Source organism: Myotis daubentonii, chromosome 17 (assembly GCF_963259705.1).
Source record: "Myotis daubentonii chromosome 17, mMyoDau2.1, whole genome shotgun sequence".
Lineage (NCBI taxonomy): Eukaryota > Metazoa > Chordata > Mammalia > Chiroptera > Vespertilionidae > Myotis > Myotis daubentonii.
The window spans coordinates 18,806,349-18,819,626 of NC_081856.1; the positions used below are offsets into that span (position 1 = coordinate 18,806,349).

At 39.4% G+C, this 13,278-nt stretch overlaps 1 protein-coding gene across 3 annotated transcripts in view; it reads left to right on the forward strand.

Annotated features, from left to right (window-relative positions):
- ARFGEF1 (ADP ribosylation factor guanine nucleotide exchange factor 1) overlaps positions 1-13,278 on the forward strand; it is a 104,096-nt gene that overhangs the window by 23,391 nt on the left and 67,427 nt on the right. For all 3 annotated transcript variants that reach the window (XR_009449669.1, XM_059672969.1, XM_059672968.1), the window contains exons 2-4: positions 9,961-9,991; positions 10,498-10,654; positions 12,090-12,236. Coding sequence is in view for 2 of the 3 variants with exons in the window: in XM_059672969.1 (XP_059528952.1) it covers positions 9,961-9,991; positions 10,498-10,654; positions 12,090-12,236 (335 nt within the window). In the remaining variant the exon portion in view is untranslated. The remainder of the gene's footprint in view (positions 1-9,960; positions 9,992-10,497; positions 10,655-12,089; positions 12,237-13,278) is intronic.

Sequence of the window (13,278 nt, forward strand, 5' to 3'; positions counted from 1 at the left end):
TGGAAATGACAGCTGTTTATCCCAGAAGGGTATGCGCCAGGAAAAGATGGGTAGGAAGAGTATTCTGGGGAGGGAGGAGCATCATTAGCCAAGGCTAAAAAAACATGAAGTGTGGTAGTTACCCAGAAGATTGACATTTTGAATCTTAAGTGTGAGGCAGGAATGGTAGGAGATGGGCTTTTGGACAGTATTATAGGTGATGGTGAGCCTGGACAAAACCACTAAAAGATTTTTAGTTAAAAGTGACGGAAAATGTTACTGAAGCAGTCTTGAAAAGTACCTGCAAGGCCAGTTGGTGTCAGGGGTGGAATTCCAGCCAGAGGATATACTTTGAACAAAAGCCCACAGGTGTGAAATAGCACATCAGTTTTCTGGATTTAGAGTGCTTTATTATTGGGTATTTTTTGTGTGTGTGTGTGTGTTTGTTTGTTTTCTTAATCAATGGAGTGTGGGGAATGCAAGGAACCAGCATGAAGAGAGATGAAAAAGTGGTAGGGGCCATATCTTGGAGGGTCTCGTACACCTTGCTGAAGAGCTTGAACATTATCCTGTCAAGGCCAGTCTGGGACTAATATAATAGAGCTGAAGAATGGAGATGAGGAGTCAGTAGGCCTGGTGAGATTTGAGATCCTGACCTAAAGAAGTAGCAGAAGAAATGGAGAAATCAAATTGAAGGAGAACAACAGTTCCCATTCTTGGCTGTATACCGAGAGCATCTGTTGAGCATTCTAAAAATGTAGCTAGATGCATCACATTACTGGAGTTTCTGATTCGCTGAGTCTAGGCATGGGCCTGAGCATCTTATTTTGCTTTTTAATTTTATATTTTACATATAATACAATAAAATGGACTTGCCTTTTTTTTTCTTTTTTGGGTGGGCAGTTCCATTAATTTTACCATGTGAAGATTTGTGTGACCTCTACCATAATTGGGAAACAGAACAGTTCTAACACCTTATAAAATTCTCTCTTGATAACTCTTTATAATCTGTTCCTTTTTATTGCTGAGTAGCATTATGTTAGACGGATGTACTGCAGTTTGTTGTTCTCTCACCCTGAAGGACATTTGAGTTTCAGTTTTTGGCAGTATGACTAGAGCTACTGTAAACATTCATGTATAGATTTTTATTTGATTGTCAGTTTTTATTTCTCTAGGGTAAGTGGGATTACTGGGCATATGGTAACTACATATTTAACTTTATAAGAAACATTCAAAGTGGATGTACCCAATAGATGTATGGAAAATGCTTAAGGTCCCTAATCATCAGGGAGATGCAAATTAAAACTACAATGAGGCATCACCTCACACCTGTCAGAATGGCTACTATCAATCAATAAACAAGTGCTGATGAGGATGTGGAGAAAAGGGAGCCCTTGAGCACTGTTGGTGGGAATGCAGACTGGTGCAGCCACTGTGAAAAATCGTGTGGAGTTTACCCCAGAAATTAAAAATGGAGCTGCCTTTTGACCCAGCCACGCCTCTTCTGGGTCTATATCCTAAGAGTCCCGAAACACCTATCAGAAATAATATATGCACCCTCTGTTCATAGCAGCGGTATTTATAATAGCCAAGATCTGGAAACAGCCCAAGTGCCCATCAGTAAATGAGTGGATAAAAAAGCTGTGGCACATTTACACAATGGAATACTAAGTGGCTATAAAAAAAGCAAACAAAAAAAATCCTTACCCTTTGCCAACGGCATGGATGGACCTGGAGATTATTATGCTAAGAGAAATAAGCCAGTCAGAGAAAAACAAATATGATTTCACTAATATGTGGAATCTAATGAACAAAGTAAACTGACAAATAAAATAGAACCAAAGGTATGATACATAGAACAGAGTGACAGATACCAGAGGGGAGGGGAGTGTGGGGGACTGGATAAAGGAATGTGAAGGGATTAGCTAAAAATCATATATGCATAGCCCATGGACACAGACAGTAATGTGGAGTGGACTGGGAGAGGGGGAGAGGGGGCTAGGTGGAGGTGGGCAAAGGGAGTGAGTGGGAGAATGGGGGACATTTGAAGTAGTGTCAACCATAAAAAATTTAGATGAAAAAAATAGTGGCCGTACCATTTTACATTATCACCACCAGTGTCTGAGAGTTCCAGTTGCTCTACATCCTTACCAACTCCTGCTGGTGTTTGTATTTTAACTATTTTTAAACTATTTTAATAGGTGTATAGTGGTATCTCATCATTGTTTCCATTGGCATTTCCTTAGTGGCTAATGGTGTTGAGTACATTTTCAGGTAATTATTTGCCATGCACATATCCTTTTGGTGAAGTGTCTTAAAAGTCTTTTGCTTATTTTTAAATTTGGTTATTTGTTTTCATACTGTTGAGTTTTAAGAATTTTAAAATATACACATTGTACATATTTAAAATATATGTACATAAATTCCTTTGTGAGACATGTGATTTGCAATATCTTCTGTAGCTTATCTCTTCATTTTCTTAACAGTGCCTTTTCCAGAAAAAAAGTGTTTATCTTGATAAAGTCAAATTTAGTAACTTTTTTAAATGTCTCACTGTTCCAACCCCATTTGTTGAAAATATTATCCTTTTTTCCCCCATTGAATTGCCCTTGCACCTTTTGTAAAATATCAGTTGGCTATATTTCTGTGGGTCTGTATGTGAACTCTATTTTGTTTAGTGGTTTCTGTGTCTAGTCTTTCTGTAGTACCACATTGTTTTAATTATTATAACTTTAAAGTCTTAAAATGGGATATTGTGTATCCCACTTTATTCTTTATCATAATTATTTTATCTATTCTAGTTAGGTTGTTTTTCCTTGTAAGTTTTAGAATTCTCTTATCTATATGCAGAAAATTATGCTGGAATTGTGGTTGGCAGTGGGTTAAATTTGAAGATCAATTTAGGGAGAATTGTCATCTTTATTGTATTGAGTCTTCCAATTTATGAACATGACATGTCTCTCCTATTCTTTAATTTTTTTATTTCTTCCAGTATATATCCTGTACATGTTTTATTAGGTTTATACTTAAAAATTTCATTTTGGGAGGAATGAGTATAAAAGTGTTGTTTTTTTAAAGTTTTGTTTCCAGTTATTCATTGATACTGTATAGAAATTTCATTTATTTTTGTGTGTTAAAACCTCATTAAATGCACTTATAAGTTTTAAGAGTTTTTCTTCTAGATTTCATTGGAATTTTTACGTAGACAATCATGTCATCTGTGAATAAGAAAAGTTTTATTTTTTCCTTTCTAGTCTATATGCCTTTTCTATTTCTTGTCTATTGCACTGACTGGGACATTCAGTGCAAAGTTGAATAGAAATGGTGTGAGTAGACATTTGTGCCTTTTTCCAGATCTTGGGGGGAAGCATTGTTTTTCACCATTAAGTTTGGGGTTAACTTAGGTATTTTGTAGCTACTCTTAAATGTTGAAAAAGTTCCTTTCTATTGCTAGATTGCTGAGGATTTTTATCGTGAATGGAAGTTGAATTTTTGTCAGATGCATTTTTTTTCTGCATCAGTTGATACTATCATGTGCCTTTTCTTTTTTAGCCTGTTTACATGGTGAATTACATTGGCTGATTTTTTTAAAATATTGAATTAGCCTTGGATCCTTGAAATAAATCCCAGTTGGTCATGGTGTATGATTCTTTTTATAGATTGCTGGATTCTATTAGCTAATATTCTGTTGAGGATTTTTACATTTATATTCATGAGTGATATTCATCTGTATTTTCTTTTTCTATACTGTCCTTGTTTGTGCAATGCAATTCTGACACTTAAGTACCCAGAGTTAAGTCAGATTTGACTGGTTTAGGGCACAGTCCTCTACAAAATTGTCCTCACTTCAGACACCCCCAAGCTCCAGAGTCCCAGACCACCCACAGTTCTATATAACCAACTTGCTACAAATTCAGGGTTCTCACCCGCTCTTGTTTGCTAGAATAATTCACAGAACTCAGGAAAGTGCTTTACTTAGGATTTCAGTTTTATTATAAAGGATACAAATCAGGACCACCGAAGAGACCCATAGGGCAAGGCCTTGGAGAGTCCAAATGCAAAGCTTTCTTGTCCTAAGGATGCATCACCTTTCCGCCAGATCAATGTATATCACCAACCTAGTAAGCTCACCCCACCTTCGGGTGTCCAGAGTTTTTGTTGTGGTTTCATTACATAGGCATGATTGAATAAATCATTTGCCACACAATTGAATTAAATCAGCAGCCCTCCTCACCTCTCTGGAGGTCAGGCTGAGATCATATGGCTCTAAGCAACATACTTAGTCTTTCTAGCAAGGCTGGCCCCTATCCTGAAATTACCCTGGAGTTCCACCATCAATAACAAAGACAGTCCGATAATTGGGGAAATTCCAAGGGAGTGGCTTCTTCCCAGGACCAGGGACACGACAACAGTCCAATTTTTAATTCATAAAATGAGTTAAAAAGTGCTATGTTCTCTTCCTTTTTTTAGTAGTTTGGAGGTCTTTTATTTTTTTAACACTTATACCATGAATTTATAGGAAATGGGTTCCAGCAGCTTGGGCTCCTTTCCATTGGTTCTCACAAAGTGTGCTTCTCTGGGTGGAGTAGGTGGGTGTTCCAGTTGGACCCAGGTACCTTTCTCTTTGGCTTTATTCTTTTTCTGATCATTTTCCCTTACACGGTTCAGGAAGCTATCTTGGCTGTTAGAGTGCTTAATATGCTCAGTACGTACATTAATTCTCTTGGAAGGAATCTTGCCCTTAACTTGTTTGTTTACCTTGCCCACTGCATGCTGGGTGACACTGTAGACTCCTGTTTTGACATGGTAACATTTGTGAGGCATTTCTCTTTGAACAGTGCCCATTCCCTTGATGTCTACAATATCACCTTTCTTGCAGATTCGCATGTATGTGGCCAAAGGAACAACTCCCTGTTTTCTAAAGACCTAGAGAACATACTGTGTAGTGGGTGCCTCTCCTCTTTTTCTTTGTGCTAGTCATTTTGGAGAATTACTGAAAGATGGTTGGTTCTGTTCTATTGCATTTTTTGAAGGATGTTGTATATAAATGCTGTTAATTTTTCTACAGACATTTGGTAAAATTATCCAGTGAAACCATCTGGTCCTGGAGATTTTCATTGTTTTAAAATTAGGAATTCAGTGTATTTAGTAGTTGGAGAACTATTCAAAATTATTTCTTATTGGGTGAATTGTGGTAGTTTTAAAGGAATAGTTCCATTTCATCTTACTTGTCAAATTTATATGTATATTATTGTTTATATTAGTCCCTTTTAATGTCTGGTGTTTTTAGCAATACCCTATTTTATTTTAGACTAGGGGCCCGGTGCACAAAATTCGTGCACTGGGTGTGTGTGTGTGGGGGGGGGAGTGTCCCTCAGCCCAGCCTGCCCCCTCTCACATACTGGGAGCCCTCAGGCGTTGACCCCCATCACCCTCCAATCGCAGGATCGGCCCCTTGCCCAGGCCTGACGCCTCTGGCCTAGGCGTTCGGCCCGGGCAGCGGGGACCCACAGCTGCAGCGGCCCCGCAATCGTGGGCTTCGCTTTAGGCCCAGGCAAGGGACCCCTAGCTCCCAGGACTGCCAGCTTTGACCGTGCCCAGCTCCCATCGCTGGCTCCACCCCTACTTCCTGCTATCACTGGCCAGGGCGGCAAAGGCGCCTGATTCTCCGATCATGGCTGGGGGGCAGGGCCAAGGCGGCCCCAGGGACGCCTTGGCCCTGCCCCCCAGCTCTTAGCTCCCCCCTGGGTTTCCGATCACTGTCAGTGGCAGGGGGCTTCTTCCTGCTTTCCCTTTCGCCTCCCTGCATTGTGCCTACATATGCAAATTAACCGCCATCTTGTTGGCAGTTAACTGCGAATCTTAGTTGGCAGTTAACTGCCAATCTTAGTTGGCAGTTAATTTGCATATAGCCCTGATTAGCCAATGAAAAGGGTATCGTCGTACACCAATTACCATTTTTCTCTTTTATTAGTGTTGATGAACATGGAAGTACAAATCTCTCTCCAAGATAATGATTTTGTTTCCTTTGAATATATACCCAGAAGTGGAATTGCTAGATCATATATGGTAGTTCAATTTTTAATTTCTTGAGGATGCCTTTCTCTCTCGCTTTCTCTCGCTCTGTCTCGTTCTGTCTCACTTTCCATCTCTCTCCATCTTTCTCCATCTCTCTCAAATCAATAAGCATTCCATTGTGTATGTGTACCACCGTTTTTTAATCCACTCATCTGATAGGCACTTAGGCTGTTTACAGATCTTAGCTATTATAAATTGTGCTGCTGTGAACATAGGGGTGCATATATCCTTTCTGATTGGTGTTTCTGATTTCTTGGGATATATTCCAAGAAGTGGGATTACTGGGTCAAATGGGAGTTCCATTTTTAATTTTTTGAGGAAACTCCATAGTGGCTGCACCAGTCTGCATTCCCACCAGCAGTACATAAGGATTCCTTTTTCTACGCATCCTTATCAGCACTTGTTGTTTGTTGATTTGTTCATAGCCATTCTGACAGGTGTGAGATGGTACCTCATTGTTGTTTTGATTTTTATCTCTCAGATGATTAGTGACTTTGAGCATCCTATCTAATAAAGACATAATATGCAAATTGACCATCACTTTGCAACAAAGATGGTGGCACCCATAAGCACAAGATGGCGGCGCCCAGTCCCCTTGCACCACCGGAGTCCCTCAGTCTTTTAAGCCCCCCCCCCCCCACAGGGGCAAGGGGCAAGCAGCGCCCCAGTCCCCTGCAGTGAGCAGACAGCAGGGCACTGCTTTCCCCTCACCGTGGTGCCAAGGGGCAAGCAGTGTCCCAGTCCCCTGTGGCGAGCACACAACAGTGCCCCAGTCCCCCGGGGCGAGCACACAGCAGGGCGCTGCTTGCCCCTCACCACGGCGCCAAGGGGCAAGCAGGCCCCCGCAGAGAGCAGACTGCAAGGCCTGCGGTGGCGTCGAGCAGGCAGGTCCGCAGAGAGCAGAGAACCACGGGGAGCGGGCCTAAGCTGTCAGTAGGACATCCCCTGAGGGCTCCCAGATTGAAGAGGGTGCAGGTCAGGCTAAGGGACCTCCTAACCCCGTGTACAAATTTCGTGCACCGGGCCTCTAGTGTTTTCATATGTCTCTTGGCCTTCTGTATACGTCCACTTTCAAAAAGTGTCTATTTAGGTCCTTTGCCCATTTTTTAATTGTATTGTTTATCTTCCTTTTGTTAAATTGTATAAGTGCCCTATGAATTTTGGAGATTAAACCCCTGTCGGATATAACATTGTCAAATATGTTCTCCTATTCAGTGGGCTCTCTTGTTTTGTTGATCGTTTCTTTTGCTCTGTAGAAGCTTTTTATTTTGTTGTAGTCCCATTTGTTTATTTTCTCTTTAGTTTCCATTGTCCTAGGAGATGCATCGGTAAAGGTAATGCTACAAGATATGTCTCATATTTTGCTGCCTATGGATTCTTCTAAGATTTTTATGGTTTCCTGTTTTATGCTTAAGTCCTTTTATCCATTTTGAGTTTATTTTTGTGTATGGTGTAAGTTGATGGTTTAGTTTCATTTTTTTGCATGTATCTATCCAATATTCCCAACACCATTTATTGAAGAGACTGTCTTGACTCTATTGTATGCTCTTGTCTCCTTTGTCAAATATTAATTGAGCATAATGACGTGGGTCTATTTCTGGGCTCTCTGTTCTGTTCCATTGGTCTATATGTCTTTCTTGTGCCAGTACCAGGCTGTTTTGAGAACAATGGCTTTGTAATATAGCTAGATATCTGGTATTGTGATCCCTCCAACTTTGTTGTTCTTTCTCAGGATTGCTGTGGCTATTCAGGGTCTTTTTTTATTCCATATAAATTTTTGGAGAGTTTGTTCTAGGTCTGTGAAATATGCTGTTAGTATTTTAATAGGGATTGCATTGAATCTATAGATTGCTTTGAGTAGTATGGACATTTTAATGATGTTGATTCTATCAATCCATGAACACGGTGTATCCTTCCACTTGTTTAGATCTTTATCTCTTTTTTCAACATCCTGTAGTTTTCTGAGTACAGGTCTTTTACCTCCTTAGTTAAGCTTATTCCTAGGTATCTTTTTTTTGTTGTTGCAGTGAAGCACAATACTTCTTAACCATCTTGTTTCTGAAAGGTTAAATTAGGTGCTGCACAGGCAGGCTAAATAGCCATCTCAGACGGTGACTGAAAAAAAAAAGAATTTATTTAAAGAAAAGGAGATGGAAGATGGGGATATCCAAAGGCAAGGGCTACACAGGTTCGGGGGGGTTAGCCCAGGAGTAGCTGCCTGCTGCCCTTTGCTCCCCTGGTTGCAAGTCTCTTGGAGCTCTTTAGAGATTGGGTGATCCATACCTGTGGGGGAATGACACAGGTGTGCTCCTTGGAAGGAGAATGCATACTGGGTTTTTTGTCCTGAGCCTATTTATCTCTCTTACAGGTGGAAATCTTAGGGGAAGTCTCAGGGGAGTCTTAATAGAATAGTCATCAGCTTTCCAGGTGTGCTCTTTAACCTGGAAGGTCCTGGTCTCCAGTGATTCGTCAGTGCCAAGGGGTCATTACTCAGTGTAGCTGGTCCTGAGGCAGCCATGGTGCCATTTCTCTGTTTTTGCTGCTTTTCTGGGCCTGGAGCTGAAATACAGCTGAGGCCTAGATGTTATCTTTAGGGAGGAAAAGGTCAGGGGGCCTAAACCACCTGACCAGCAATATGAAAGATCACAGGTCCAAACCACACGACCAGTGATACGCTAGGGGAGGATAGGTTACCCTGCGGGGAGGTTCTTGTTTTGCCCCTTTCTTTCTGCCCTGGTGACTTTCTGTACCGGGTCCATCGTCCTTGCTCCGGGGCTAACAGTTTCCTTATCCAAGCTCGTAGGGCATGAGACTGACTTTTCATGTTCCTGGCAGTGCTTTTGTGCTTCTCATCTCTCTCCCATTTTCCAGTGCATTATTTCAAACCTCCTCATGCCTCCTTAGCTCTTTCTGTTCCAAGTATTTACTGCTGTGTAATAAGCCACCTAGGAGTTAGTGCTGTAACACAGTGATCATTTATTATGCTCACAGATTCTGTGTCAGGAATTCATATGGGGCATGTTGCTGTTCCAGTGTCTGGGGCCGCAGCTGGAAGACTCAGGTGACTGGAGGAGATGTTAATGTCTAGGAACTGGAATCCTCTGGAGGTTTCTTCATTCACTCACGTATCTGCCTCCTGGCCTGTGATGACTTGAAAGCTGGGTTCAGCTGGGATTGTTGACTGAACCACTTACATGTGGTGTCCATGTGGCTTGGGGCTTCTCACATCAGGGCCATTGGGTTCCAAGAGTGGGTGTCTGGAGACCCAGCATTCTAAGAAATTGAAGCAGGAGCTGCATGGCCTTTTCTGACCCCTTATAAACACTGAAGGGAAATTTTCCCATTAAATTAGATACATGTATTTTGCAGTGTCTTGTATAGTCATAAGTAGAAAAAATGGTTAAATACCATTTGTACATGGCAGGAAGTTGTAGATTTTGCCTGATAATCTCCTTGAAGTCATCACAAGAGCGGTGTATTGAGGTTCTTTTCCCTCACCCAACCTGTGCCTTATATTCTGTGACTTCAATACAGCATACATAATAATCTGTTCTTAATATTAATGCCTCTGGTTCATATAAATAGTTCCTTGACCAAAAAACACTCACAAACACACAAAAAAACTTTGAGAAAAGGAAATGCTTTGGGAATTAAATCTGCAGTTATACCATTCTTATTGTTATTAATGTATATTTTTGCATCGTTTTATAAAATTAATTTGTGTAAACTAATGCATTTAGCTGCAATAGAATTTTATTTGTTTTTTGAATTTGTATGCTTCCCAGTTTGTTACATAAATTAAAAATTGGTTTATATAACCTGTAATGAGATTACTTAATGATTGTTGTTCTGTTGTCAAGTTTTCTAATGTATGCTTTCCCTCTGCCCCCCCCCCCTTTACAGAGGAAATAAAAGTGGAGACTGAAAAACAGAGGTTAGTGGAGTTTCTTTTTTTTTTAGTAAAAATAATTGCAAACTTGTCAGTCTTGGCCAAAATAATAATAAAGTTATCTATATTTTAGTGTGGCAAATTTTTTTCATGTGATCTTTAAAATAAAATCAATTTTTAAAATGGTTTTTAAGAAAAAAATTATAATCATACTTATAAATATATAAGGGAATTTCTGAAATACCATAAGACATGTTTTAAAGTCTTTGCTTAGGCTTTTAGAAAGATTACTAAATATTTAGTAACCTAACTAATTTCTTTATTTAAAGTAAATGATTACTTTCTTGCATTTAGTCACAGCTCTGGCTATTAGTTTTTGATCTGTAGCAAATCATTTAATTTCTGGGTGTGGTGTCCTCGTGAAATAATAAGGGAAGATGAAAACTGCTTTAGCAAGCTTCCTTTTAGAACTGAAATTCTGTGTTTTTATATGAGTTTATCATCCATATGATAAATGTAGCATTCTATTTAGACCCCTCTTTTTCCTGTAGTCCTCCTCATGGAGAAGCAAAAGCTGGATCAAGCACCCTTCCACCAGTGAAATCAAAGGCAAATTTTATTGAAGCAGACAAGTACTTTTTACCCTTTGAATTGGCCTGCCAGTCCAGATGTCCCCGCATAGTTAATACATCTCTAGATTGTTTACAGGTATGTATAAAATGGCTTTAGGTGAAAACCGTCCAACGGGAATGTGTTTCTGAACATTACTCACAATTGATAATTCATACATTTTCCATGATAGCTTTTACTATGCTTCTTGGTAAGAAACCAAATGGTTGCTTATATTCAAGAGAGACAATAATAGTTGCAAAAATGTTTTTAGTTTAAGGTTAACAAAAATCATTAGTTTAGTGAATCACAGAGTCTTTACTAAAGTTATCAATAATGAAAGTGTTGATTTGGTCTGTTTTTCCATCAGTGAAATACAAGAACCATAGTTTGAACCTGCCACTGATGTTACATGCATCATTATTTGCAAATGATTTTACTAAATGCCTGCTAATTTATATAAGACAGTAGGTTAATATTGACAGCTTAGTATTTATATTTTCTGTTGGACTTTAGCTCTGACCTTTATTTATGTCAGGAAAATTTCTTAAATCTTTTATTCTGTTTTACTTATGTGGATTCCCTTACATATTTGTAAGACAAACCTCCAGAGTTAGAGGTCCTACTCTTTTCAGGTGTTTTCACTGTTGGTTCATTTTACCTATTTATACCTATTTAACAATTCAGTCATGTGGAAAAGACAATATTCTTTTGATTTGTTTTTAATGTTAGGTTAAAGATAAGTTTATTTGATTTGTCACCTTGTTGTTCTTGAAAAATTAAAACTAATATCTGAGGCCTTTCTTCAAGGGCTATACTGATAATGTTGAATTAACAAATCAGTGATTTATTGTAGCGAATGTATGGAAATTCGGTTTTCTTCTTCATCACAGATCTAATTTGGAAAGAGATTTTGGGTTATTAAATGAGTGAAGATAGCTTTCACAAAAGCAGTATTAATACTGTTTAGATAGAAAGCATTACGCTATTCTAATTCATCAGAGACAACTACTTCTAAGGCCTGGCTTTCTCAAAATTTCACCTGATGGTTTTGTTATGGTTATTGTTCTGTTTCCATGGTAATTGCAGTGTAAATAATTTCACATGTTTATAGCTAATAAAGCTTTCTTTTTCTTTTTTTAATATATTTTTTATTGATTTCAGAGAGGAAGGGAGAGGAAGGGAGAGGAAGAGATAGATAGAAACATCAGTAATGAGAGAGAATCATTGATTGGCTGCCTCCTGCATGCCCCCTACTGGGAATCGAGATTGCAACCCAGGCATATGCCCTTGACCGGTATCAAACCTGGGACCCTTTAGCCCGCAGGCCTATGCTCTATCCACAGAGCCAAACTGGCTAGGGCCTAATAAAGCTTCTTCATGAAAAGTTGGTATAGCCTTGGCTTTGACTATGCTTTAATAATTTATGTAATAATTTTAATATATATTCAATTATATATTGTAATTTTAATGTATATTTAATTAGTAGACATATTAGCTTAATTAGATTCTTTATTTTCTTTCTCCATTTCAGAAGCTTATTGCTTATGGGCACTTGACTGGCAATGCTCCAGATAGTACAACACCAGGCAAAAAGTTAATTGATAGAATTATAGAAACGATCTGTGGCTGTTTCCAAGGTCCTCAAACAGACGAAGGAGTTCAGTTGCAAATAATAAAGGTAAATAATTATATAAAGTGAATTTATTATTTTTAATCTGTATGTTTAAAAAGCCTTTTACCTTGGAAAATATTTAGAAAGGTCATTTTATGTGCTTTCTCGGTATAATAGAGGTTATTTGGGTGCTTTTTAGATCCTATATCGGGATTTTGTTGTTGAATGCCAAGAGTTCATTAGAAGACTATATTTTCAAATATTTTATTTTTGAGGATCTCAATTTAGGCTTGGGATCCTAGCATCTTTCAGAGAGTTTCCGTTTCTGTCATGTTTACCATACATATTGCATCTTTTGAGCTTTAGGGTTCCATGTGAGGGCCCCATGACCCCTGTAGTTTCTTCTGTACTGCCCGACCCCTTGTAGTCTTCCTTCTAGACCAGGGGTGGGCAAACTTTTTGACTCGAGGGCCAAAATGGGTTCTTAAACTGGACCAGAGGGCCGGAACAAAAGCATGGATGGAGTGTTTGTGTGAACTAATATAAATTCAAAGTAAACATCATGACATAAAAGGGTACGGTCTTTTTTTTCAATAGTTTTATTCATTTCAAACAGGCCGGATCCGGCCCGTGGGCCGTAGTTTGCCCACGGCTGTTCTAGACCCTGCTTCACCAGGTGGACTCCTTACGTACTAGTTTTCCTGATTCCCTTGCACCTATCCATCTGCTGAACCTGCTCAGCTAAACCCTGTCCTGGGTTTATGCTATATTCCTGGCTGATGAAGCTCCTTTAAAGAAAATCACTCAGTTGTGTTTTAGTCTCTTATAAATATTGAATTCTTCTTTTTTTTTTTTTCTTTTTGCTTATCCTCACCTGCGGATATTTTTTCCCATTGCTTTTTTCAGAGAGAGTTGGGGGGAAAAAGAGGAATGGGTGGAGAGAGAAGGGGAGAGAGAGAGACCTTGATGTGAGAGAGACGCATTGATTGGTTGCTTCCCGCACACGCCCCGGAGGGGGAACCCACAACCCAGGTACATGCCCTTGACCGGGAATCGAACCTGAGACCCTTTGCTCTGTTGGCCGACATTCTACCACTGAGTCACACCG